We start from the raw sequence: 12,398 nt of genomic DNA on the forward strand, positions 1-12,398 counted from the left end.
TGGACTATCGGCTGTTAGGAAGACTTGGTGCTGAATTTGTGAACATTAGTTTGTTCTTATTGTTTGCTACCTGGGATGTTAGGTCAATAAATTATTGTCTTTAGAAACTTTTGGACTTGAGGTACTCTGATGTGAAAAAAAAAGGATGCAAAACAATTTGTGTTTGTAACAAGAATAAAGAATTTATTGCAGAGTGGAAGCATATCAGGTAGTGGATTTTACACTTCCCCTTTGGCTAAGTCATTGTCATTCTGTGAATGAACAATGAGCAATAATGTCTCCAGAAAAATCAGTGAAACCATAGACATTATAGTGTCAACTTTTAGACTTTTTTCCCCAAATTTATTGAGCTTTAAAAAGATGCACTTGTCTAAACACTTTTATTTTTAAGATTTTAGGCTAAACAATGATTCAAATATAAATTTATATAGGTGACATTTAGTAGTCAAACACATTTTGTCAAAGATAATGAAATCTTCAGAAATTTTAATGGATGGGTACAAATTACATTGAAACATTAGGCAGTTATAATGGCAGCTTCTGTCAATGACTATGTCTTTATTATTAAGTTATATAGTGAGTTATTGACTTTTTAACCTTTCAACACTGCTTTAGCATTTTGATTTGGGGGGATACTAGGACTAGTACTAAAAAAGTTGTCTTTATTTGGACTTCATTTGCCAATATAATGTAAATGAATAATTTAGTACAATCTATATAATTTAATGAGGGAAAATTGTTTGGAGTAATCCCTAAATCATTGGTATTAATCTTAGGTTGATGCTGAATTCTAACTTTATTAGTGACTATTTCTTGGTTTATGTGCCTAAATTCTGACAAGTGTATTTTAAAACTTCTTTTTCCCCCCTCATTAAACAGCTTTAATGTCATATTTGCTGGTGGTCCAGAAGAAGTTCTAAAAAAGTTTCAAAAGTCAAACCACAAAGTGGTGTTTGCAGCAGATGGAATTCTGTGGCCAGATAAAAGACTAGCAGACAAGTATCCCATTGTGCACATTGGGAAACGCTACCTGAATTCAGGAGGTGGGTAAGATACTGGCAGAGGAGTTTAATGCTAGTCACAGAAAATTATAAAGATTGATGAAAGAACCTTTTTTTGGTATATGTAACTATAGACATGAAGCCTTAAATAACCATTATCATCTTATCACTATGAAAAAATTGTATCAGTTTAGAATCCATGGTGGGTTTTGTAGTTGACAAAAGATTTTCCACATGTCATATCATATGATGCTCCTAACAAAACTAAGTGGTGTAAATATTATTTCCAGATTATAAGTGGAAAATCCATGTTCCCCCAATTTAAGTGACTTTTCGGGTCTTCTGACTATAGTTTCATTGAGAATTTTCTGGCTATAGGATAATGGGGTTAGTAAGTTCCCTTACTTAGGGGGAACTAATTATGTAGCTATAAAAATAAGCATTACTTAATTTTATGTATATTTTAAATATATCAGAGTAAATGAGTGATTTGTTTTGAAATCACTAGTCAAAAAGCTCGGCACTGAGTGGGTATAAAGTGCTGCATTAGTTTTAATGATGGATTAAAGGAACAAATTATCACATTTCCCCTCTCCCTTCAAAAAATAAAATAAAACTTGACTTTGGACATTATTATGACTCCAAAATGTTTTCCTTAGACTGGATTAATGTAAACGTATGACCAGAAGACATAACCAAATAGGATGGGGGACATGTTAGAAAAACAATTTGGGTGGAAATTGCAAGCCATATTGGGAAAACAAATTTTGGGGGGGTGATTTGCATGTATATAACTGATACTATTCAGTCTAGTTCAAGTAAGTACTACTTGAGGTAACAGCATTTTTGGATTCTAGGCTCTGCTCAAGTCACTTATAAAAATGAAACCTTTAGCAAGTAATATAATTTCTCTGAGGTGCCTCAATTCCAGCTCTGTTTACCTGCAATATATTTTAGCAACCCATTCCTGTCATTGTACCTTGGAGCTTTGTCAGCACATTATAAATACTGCACTTCTGAAACCTTAAATTCCAGTTTGTATCGCCTGGTTTCAGCTCACTTTTTCTCTCCATCTCAAGATAACCACAGTTTATCGTTTGGGAGATCTCTTGACCACTTTATTTTTCTCCCAATCTGTCTACCACCTTTGGATTTTACTTCCACATTCAAGTCAGAACCTAGGTTTTCTCAGATTGGTCACTCTGACCTCATCGCCTTAGCTGTCTTTTCCTCTTACATTTACAGTTTATGCGCTGATGAAGCTTCTCCTAAGATTGTTTCCCACTCTTGACGTCTCTGTCTGAACCCTCATTTATGGATTGGTGCAACTTCTACTTCCAAACTGTCAGGTTCTCAATAACACATGGCTAGCTTTTAACTTATCCGAAGTCCTAGATAGTTTAAAAACCATTTAGCTATGGACCTCTGGGAGAAGTTTTATTTTACATTTATTAATTTTCCTAAACATGACATATGTAGTAAAATGTCATATGTAAATTCATCTAGATAGTGATATATCTATTCAGGAATCTAAATTTCAATCAGATGCACAGTGCTGTGGAAACAGCAGAAGACTAGCAAGTGAGTGCCTTTGTGAGCTAGTTTAATTAAGGAAAAGGTGCTTTTAAGTGGGAAAGAGATCATATAAGGACATCAAAACATGATCTTTGCTTTCTGTAGTCATAGTAAATAAAGTGATGCTAGGAAATCTAAATATATTCAATAAAGGTTTATATAATTTCATGAATGGTATATTGACAGTTATTTAAGGGACAAGAGTTTTGTTTATGATTATATCATTTAGTTTAAAAAAATTTATCATGGAAAGAAAACATGTTTCCTAATCAGGAAAATTTCAGAATATTATAAACTTTATTAGTTTGAAATAATATGGCAGTTTAATAAAAAATATAAATCATATGAAATATATCTCACATACTTTGAAATAGATGAAATTTCTTTTCATTTTTGAAATAGATTTATAAAAAGGATAAGGAAACATAATTTTTGAAAAACAGAAATATAAGCCATTGGAAAATGTCATGTGTCACTATTTGGACATATTTTTCATCACCGTAGATGGGTCATAGGAATTAAAAATGCGCTATTTTTCAGTGTTTTAGGATTTTTTAATTTGATGAAAATAACAAAAATGAGCAATCAGTGATTGGTTTAAGTATGTTTTCATTTTGTCTTGTTTCCTCTAGGTAACTGTATTATTCCTGGACTTATTTCTTTTCATTCTTTTATTCCTACTAGGAGATTTTAATTTTGAGGGTAAAAAATTAGGTTTTCTTTCAATTCACAGAAGTAACATTGGTCCCTTTTTAAAAGTATTGCATGTCAGTGAAACATAGCAGCTTGGCTGCATTTCTGAAATGTAGAGGAAGATTGAAAAAGGGGGAAAATGATCCTGTTGTCTGTGTCTTTTATAGACAACTGTTATTGGCAAATTTAATGCTTATGTTCGAAGGCCAAGGAGAACAATCCAATTTTAGACTTCCTTTCTCCAGACTGTGACACACAAAATCTGGCCAGAAAATGGTTTAGCAGGTACAATAAAGACTAGTTCAAGGAAAGGAAAAATTCCCAAAATGTCCTAGATATAGAATTTCTTTGAGATGTTTGCAGTCAGTGACATTTCCAACATTCCTTTGATTTTGTTAGCATCACTGGCACTGACATTAAAACCACTGTAGTAGAGATTTTTTTTTCCCCCAGAAACAGTGAATCCTCTCCAAAGGATCCAAGAAAGAGCATTTTAGAAGGTTAGGAAGAAAATTCTTCTGTCTTATTCTGTTCTTTTCCTAGTAACTTTTTCCCTTAGGAGCCTTGGCAAACATTATTCCCTCTCTTGTGTCGATTAATTTGGGGAATGTGTTTATTCAAAAAGAGTCTCTGATTTGTAGTTGGTGGTAAAAACTCACTCTATTATAGTTTATATATAAAACAAAGGATGCTCAATAACATTTCTTTCATGGTGAGCTCTAAAATTCCAACCTAAGGATTAGGCCTAATGGCTTTACAACTCTGTGCAACTGGTCAGTGGAATTAATAGATACACGTTTTGGTCTTTGACTACTAAATTCTCTAATTTCTATTATATTGCAGGATTTATTGGTTATGCTCCGTATATCAACCAGATAGTTCAACAGTGGAATCTCCAGGATAATGATGATGATCAGCTATTTTACACCAAAATTTACATTGATCCACTGAAGAGGGTATGGAGTAGCTCCCATTTTCAATATAACCTCCTTGTTTAAGATGGCTACTGGAGCTCCAGCCATTGCATCCATATTCTAGGCAGTTAACAGGCAGAATAGTAAATAAAGGGCCATCTCAGTTGAATCAACTCTCTTTAAATAACCTTTTTAAAAAAAAAAAAAAATTCTCTTACTTTTCTTTGACCAGACATATTTATGTGGCTATTCACAATATGGAAAGTAAGTGTTGGCCTTTATTTCAAGCAGAAACATCCTACTGAAAATCTGAGTTCTATTATTAAGGAGGGGATGTAGGGAACAATAGCTGTTATCAGCCCTTGAGAGAACATTCCTGAGATTGATTTAAATGAAACTTGGGAGAAAAGTAGAACCAAAGTTCCCTAATTTGAGAATATTTTTAGTATATTTACATAATGTAAGTTAATGTTTCATAAATTCACTGTACGTAACTGATACAGTTTAGAACTGATATAGTTCTAAAATGTACTGAATTGTATAATTTGTGGGTACTGTTATTGGAAACAAGTTTTTTAAAGTATATTTTACGGTGAGTTTGCAACTGTAACTGTTTCTATTCCTTAGATAAATACTTCAGTCATCTAAATATTTTCATTAGACACTTAATACTGAAGAAACTTTATTCTTAAAATGTTTTTCTTCATCTCCATTTCTTGCTTTCCCTCTTATGTGCCTGACAGAGCAAACCTGAGGACTTGCTCTTTCATCTGGGAGGAGAAACCCTCTGTTGGCATGAGTGCTAGTGCATGCAGCCTCATGCTTGTCTTTCTCAGTGTAATTCAACTGTGAATGTACTTTGAGTCATATTTAGTTGTCTCTGCTTCAGGATGCATTCTCTGAACTCTCACTGCTGAGTTCATAATATTTTTAGTTGTATAAATCCTGTTTAAGATTCTTTTAAGACTCTGGACTCTGGGAAACAAACTGAGGGTTGCAGAGGGGAGGGGGTTAGGATAGGGTAACCTAACCGGGTGATGGGTATTAAGGAGGGCATGTGTTGTGATGAGCACTGGGTGTTATATGCAATTAATAAATCATTGAACACTATGTCAGAAACTAATATATTGGCTAATTGAACTTAATAATAATAAAAAAAAGATTCTCTGGAAGGCTAAGATTTTATCTGGTTAACATGTGTCCTAGTCTGTTTGGTTTGTCATAACAAAATACCATAGACTGGTTGGCTTAAACAATAGAAATGCATTTCTCACAGTTCTGGAGGCTGCAAGTCCTAGATCAGGGAGCCAGCATGGTTAGTTTCTGGTGAAGACTCTCTTCCTGGCTTGTAGGTGACAGCCACCTTCTTGCTGTATCGTCTCATGCTGAAGAGAGAGAGACACAGAGACACAAAGACATACACACACACATACACACAGAGCAAGAGAGTGTGTGTACAAACTCTCTGGTGTCTCTTCTTATATGGGCATTAATTCTGTCATGAGGACATCTCATGACCTCAGTTTAACCCTAATTACTCCCCAAAGGCCCTGTCTCCTAATACTATCACATTGTGGGTTAGGGCTTCATATGAATTTTGAGGGGACACAAACATTCGGTCTCTAACAATATACGAAGTCAATTTTAAGAGTATTATTATACAGAGAAATGTAGCTGAAAAACTGGTGCATTGAGAATCATGAAGTTTGTAAAGCAGATTAATCTTTATGGTTATGTTAATTACATATCTATTATAGCAGTCGGATTGGGGATTATGCTGTAATAATAACCCAAACCACAAGAGCTTAACACAACACAGGTCGGTTTCTCCTGCTACGTGTCCATTGTAGGTCAGCAGAGGGTTTCTGCTTACTGTCCTCACTTGGGACCCTGGCTGATGGAGCAGCCATCTTAGTTCATGTGCCAGAGAGAGAGCACACCTAGCGTCTCAAACTGGAAGCTCCATGCTCCAGGTTAGAAGGGAAATAATTTCACCTCTGCTAAAAATTCACTGGTCAGAATTAGTCATAAGGTAGGGAAGTGGAAATATTTGGAGAATAGCATGAATACTTTGCCATTCCCTTTATCCTTTAATTCAATCAACTATAAAATTACAGTCTTTCTGTCTTTCTGAGGAATATTGCTGGAATAATTTACAAATAGGATCTTTAAATTCTGCAAAAGAATAAACTATATTAACGTGATAGTGTTGTTTGCATATTGTCATGTTCAATGGTATCTGTATTCTCATTTTTAGGAAGCTATTAACATCACATTGGATCACAAATGCAAAATTTTCCAGACTTTAAATGGAGCTGTAGGTATGCTTCCTAAATACTGAATTGCTCATATATACAAATGAACACCTGTGTTCTCAACTGTCTGTCCTTTATCATATCAATTTGGGGCTATGATTAAGGTTTAGTGTACAGATATTACAACTTTTAAAAAATAACGGACTTGAGCTTAGCTTGATACAGTGAAACGCATTTACTTAAAATCATGTCCTAAGACTAGTGCAAAAAAAAGATAAGCTTCTAGCTTTAGGTAATTTAGAATTTAGTGTCTCACCATCTGGAGACTAGATGTATTTTTAAATTACCTATACCTTATTATTACACATTTTTCAGTATAAGTTCTTTATATTGTGAATTACTCAGGAGTATGAGTATTAGACTACTTTACCTAGCTGAAGATAAACTGGTAACCAGGCACATATACTGTGGAATGTGTGTGTGTGTATGTGTGTCTGTGTTTTGTGTGCATATGCATGTATGCCTTTATGCTTTTTCCTAGTTAGACATATATCTTGGAAAAAATATACTAATACATCAATTAATTAATATATTAAAAATAAAAAGACATTAATTCATTAATGCATTAATACCTTAAACATTAAAAATACATTGCAATTCAGTCCAACTCTTCAAGACAGTTCATACCTTAAAAATTTCTCAGGATGAAAGCATTTAGTTTGGAGTGCTTAGGAAACACGAAGAAAGGAACTGGAAAACAACAACAAAAACACCCAGCTGTTTCTGCTCCCACTTGCTTTGTGTATTCCTGGAATTGGCATTAGGCCTGATTTTCAAGAACTGGCAATGCTCTCAATGATAGCCGATGGTGGAGACCTTGCTTATGTCTGGCAGTGTTCTATTCAACGTATTTATATTGTTATTATCATCATAATAACTTTGAAAGGCAGGCAAAGATCCCATTTCACAGTTGAATAAATTCAGAGAATAATTTAATTCATCCTGGATCACATTACTATCAAGAGTCCTTGGAGGCAGGTTTGCAAAGATGCTTTCCTTCTGCTAGACACCTCAGTGGATTAGCACCTCAGTTCGCTGGTGCCAGGTTGGAGTGACTGAGGTGCTCTCTGATGTAGCATAGGCAAAATTTGTAAAAGTGTTGTGGCACATGGAATGGCATTTGTGGGAAATTTTATAATAACCAGAAGATATATATAAATGTACACATATATGTGTGTATATGAATACACACACATTTTAAATTACTAAAATCTGTTTTTTTTTCTTTTTAACCCAGATGAAGTTGTTTTGAAATTTGAAAATGGCAAAGCCAGAGCTAAGAATGTATTTTATGAAACATTACCAGTGGCAGTTAATGGAAATGGACCCACCAAGGTGAGTCACAGTGACTTTTCCCTGTTTCTTTATTTCTTGGAAATAGACTCTAGAGCAGTATGTAGAATATCTTCTTCTCTTCCTCCTCCTTTACCCCCATCCCTCCCCTCCTTCACCTTCTCCTCCTCTTTTCTTTTTTAGTGTCTTTGAGAGGCTCTGTTTTGGTGCTAGCAATCTACTGGCTTCATCTTTTACACTGTAGATTAAGTGGTTTCTTTCAGATTCACCAAACTAATGATGTTTCCTAAGCAAAGTGATACCTTTGCATTCTGTTGGTAACACATTTCACTTTAGTGTTTAATAATAACAGCGACTGTGAGAATGAGCCATATTTCCCTCATACAGGGTATCCTATCTGAATAGGAAATGTGCAGGTCTGTAAGTCACCATTTTCTCACTTAACAGCTCTGTTGAGATTGAGATGTAACTATATGGCTGGAAGCTTCTTCTTGCACTTATCTTTTTTTTTTTAGATTTGATGTTTAATTTTTTATTTTTTAAATTAACATATAATGTATTATTTGTTTCAGGGGTACAGGTCTGTGATTCATCAGTCTCAGACAATTAAGAGCGTTCACCATAGTACATACCCTCCCCAATGTCCGTCACCCAGCCACCCCATCCCTCCCACCCCCTTCCACTCCAGCAACCCTCAGTTTGTTTCCTCAGATTGAATCTCTTATGGTTTGTCTCCCTCTCTGCTTTCATCTTGTTTCATTTTTCCCTCCCTTCCCCTATGATCCTCTGTTTTGTTTCTCAAATTCCTCATATCAGTGAGATCATATGATAATTGTCTTTCTTCTTGCACTTATCTTATACGAAGGTTGCTGGGTTATAATTGACAAAGACTTAATGTGACTAATGAAATTTTGGATGCTTTTCAAATATATATAATTGAGCTTGCTGAAAATGTTATTGAGTGAAAAATTCATAGATAAGTTTGATACCTATCTATCTTGTGAAAACTGTGCTTAAAGCAGTGTTCTGAGATACCGAGATGCCTAGTTTACTCATAAGTACCTAGAAAAGAGATGAATAGATCTGCACTGTGGGAAGGGAGGGTGGGGAGATGTCGCCTGCTGTCTCAGAGGATTGAATAGTCTGGAATTCCAATAAAAGCTATATGGATGGGAAGAAATGCAAGGGGAAGCCGATACTGGCAGCTTTTCCAACATCAAATTAGAAGCAGTAGATTCCTCTTCTCCTCTCGTTAATCTTTCCACCTTGCTTTTTGTCCCCTTCTGGCCCTCCTACGAAGCCATCTTGCTGGGTGCATTACTTTCTATATCTTGGATTAGTTTTCCCTGCTCTATTCTCTCCTACTCATCAGCATTTTAAAGACCCTCTGCTCTTTCCCATCTTAAAACAAAACTGAGCCAGAACAAACTAAAACATCCTCCTCAATCCCCTTGCCTTCCAGCCTGCCTGTCTTCCTCCTCCACCACCCTTCACAGCCACACTCTTTAAAGTAAAGACAACTTACTGCCCCCTCAGTCCCTCTTCCCACCACACCAGGAAATGCTCCTGCTGACATGTGTTGTGACATCCTCTTCAGTCCTGATTTTTACTTTACCCAGAGATAACATTTGACTATGTTGATCCCACGTGGTCCTCTTTCCTTTTGCACAATTCTCTGCTGGTTTGTCTATTAATTATCTGGCCTCTTAAACCTCTCTCATTTTATTTTTTAAATATGCATTTAAAAAATCTAACACATTATGTGTGGGGAGTGGCTCAGGAGTGGTTGGGGGCAATCCCTTTATTTAGTTTAGTTTCAGGTAAGCGTTCCACAGGTATCTATCTGAGACACCTTCCTTTTCTCTTCTACACAAATTCTTAGTTAATTTGCTTCATTCCTACCTTAATGTTGATGATTTCCAAATCCTTACTCTAGCTCCTGTATCTTTCTTGACCTCCAGGTCTGAATACCCAGTTGGTTTATTTGTGTATCGTATGAGATCTGGAGCGCAAGACCTTCAGCTCTGCCTCCTCTTTCATCCATTTGGTTAACTGGAAACTAGGTTTTATTTTGGCTCTAGTTGCTTTCCCACTCCCAATCCAAGAGCTGTTTTTTTCTGATTCCTGAGCCTTGTCTAATTTTCTCAGTGCCAGTGATAGTTTCCTTAGTTCTTGCCACCTGCACCCTACCACTCCTCGCAGTCACCCACCAGGAGCCTGGAACTAGGGCATTCTGCTGAAGCAGAAAGCCAGTCATGTCATTCACCTGCGTAATTGCATCTGTGGACTTCGGGGTGAAGATCCAAATTCTCAACTGGCCTTTAAGGCTCTTTTTAAAATTCCACTCCTGGTTTAATGGTCACTAGTCCACCGTCCCATCTACTTCCCCACTCCTGACCCTACAAATATCCACACATACATTTCTCATATTCACTCATTCTCTCCCCCTTTCTCTCCCTCACCCCCTACCATACTGAATTACTTTGAATTTTGCAAGTTTCGTGTTTCCTCATCCTACAAGTCTACTGTGCCTGCATTTCACTCAGTCTGGAATCCTCTGCCCCCAATTCCCACTTGCTGTACCCACCTACTAAATCTTCTTCACCTTTTAGGTGTCAGCTTAGTCTTTACTCCTCCGGTCTCCTGCATGCTTTTATAATATTTGGAACTTCCTCCATCACAATACATGTTGCCACACTCTGGACAGGGATGGAATTTACTTGTTTTTTTGGTCTCCCTTACTGGGCCTTTAGCCTAGGAGTTATAGAAATCATATCTATCCCATTTACTTTTTGTTCCCCCAGGTCCAGCACATGTCTGCCATATATTAGCCTTTAAAAAATGTCAGAGTTTAGAAACAATGTAACGACCTAGCATTATTCATGGGAGTGGCAAGACAGATTAATTTTTGGCAGGGCAAAAAAAGTCATAAAATGTAACTCTCCGTAAGCAGATAAATGGACAGATTTGTCTATGAAGCACTTTACAGTATGTGTTTGTGCACACGCACACTCGCTCACAGTGTCTGTTTTAGGCCTCAGTCTGAGACCCTTAGTGCCAGTTAGGCAGGGGCTTTTGCACAACCAGACCTCTCCTATAACTAAATAGGGTGCTGTTTCTTCTTGGTAGTTTTTTAAATCGCATGTAAATGGCTTGAAAGAGGGGTCTTAGCCCTGAGAATTCAGCTGTTGTGAGTAAGGCCTGATGTTCAGTGATGGTGGTATCATCCCCAGTGCCTTCCCAATTCCCAGGACAATGCTGCCTGGAGTTTTACACAGTGACTAATTTAGGACATCTCATAAGAAAAGGAGCCCTAACCCTTAGTGCATTTAGAAAGACCTGGTCTAGGTCTTCTAGGAAACATTCTCAGTTTGGACTATCACAGTTCCTGACGTGATCCTATCTGTCTTCCTGGGGTGCTATTTGGTAACAAAGTGAAGTAAATTTTTTATTATAAAAATTATACTTGTTATAAACATTTGAGAAAAGATTATGTAAATAAGCATTTACTTTGTGCGAATACCTTATTTAATAATATTATGTTAAAGTTAGAGGCACATGAATATATCACATTTTCCCCTGTGTCCAGCCTAATGGGGAAAGAAAGCAGATTATTCTCTAGATACAAACTTTGTTTTTTTTTAGCCATCATGAAAGGCAAAAGGATATTCTGTATGAATTTTTGTAAGTTAATTTTACTTATTATTTTATTTAGTAAGGGGTGATTATAATGTCAGTGGCTTTGGACCATAACATTGACCTAACATAATATTTAAGCCATTTTTTTCATTTAAAAATTATACATAATCTGTAAATGGTAAATTGTTTTTAATGTGTTTATGGACTGAAGTTATTAAAGTTAGTTACTTTCTCTAAATCTCATGCTATTAATACAAATAATTTTTAAATTATAATTAAAAATTAGTAATTTTTAAATTATAAGTGATTTTAAATATCACTTATAATCCCACTAACCTCTGATATTGTTTTGTTCATGATTGCTTTCAGTTTTTATGTCCTTTCAGTCTATATCTATGAACATTATACTTTTCACTTGTTTTCATAATGATGTGTAAACAATTTTGTGTTTTTTAAGTAACATTTTATTTAAAATATGTTATTTAAAATAAAGTTTCATTTTATTTAAAATATGTTATCTACATAATTATTTTCATGCTCGGCTAGATACATACAATCTGATATAAATAACTTTTTAGACAGAAACTGTGATTTCTGGCTGAAGCTTTACTTTTTATGCTTGAAGCTCATTTATTGTTAGGAACACATCATAAGATGCTTACTTTAATAACTAACCTTTTCTTTTAAATATCAGGTAATATACATGTTAAGGCAATCATGAAATTGGTGGTATTTTTATAGAAGCTAAAATTGAACAGAAGAAGATCAAATCACCTAATTTGCACATGAAAACAAGCATTTCTGAAACTGATTTGCAATAAAAATAGGGATGTTAATTTTATACATACTTGGTCACTGTGACCTTGAATAATTAGATGATTTGGAAGAAAGAAAGAGAGAGAGAAAGAGAGAAAAGAAAAGAAAAAAGAAAAGATTGGTTGGAAAAGTTTCTCTGCCAATGAAATGAC

At 35.5% G+C, this 12,398-nt stretch overlaps 1 protein-coding gene across 2 annotated transcripts in view; it reads left to right on the plus strand.

Annotated features, from left to right (window-relative positions):
- Positions 1-12,398, plus strand: part of PLOD2 (procollagen-lysine,2-oxoglutarate 5-dioxygenase 2) — a 95,773-nt gene that overhangs the window by 55,672 nt on the left and 27,703 nt on the right. For both annotated transcript variants that reach the window (XM_021696812.1, XM_021696813.2), the window contains exons 4-7: positions 880-1,043; positions 4,113-4,225; positions 6,441-6,504; positions 7,736-7,833. In XM_021696812.1, the coding sequence (XP_021552487.1) occupies positions 880-1,043; positions 4,113-4,225; positions 6,441-6,504; positions 7,736-7,833 (439 nt within the window). The remainder of the gene's footprint in view (positions 1-879; positions 1,044-4,112; positions 4,226-6,440; positions 6,505-7,735; positions 7,834-12,398) is intronic.

The sequence above is a fragment of the Neomonachus schauinslandi genome, chromosome 1 (genome assembly GCF_002201575.2).
Source record: "Neomonachus schauinslandi chromosome 1, ASM220157v2, whole genome shotgun sequence".
NCBI classification, from domain to species: Eukaryota; Metazoa; Chordata; class Mammalia; order Carnivora; family Phocidae; genus Neomonachus; species Neomonachus schauinslandi.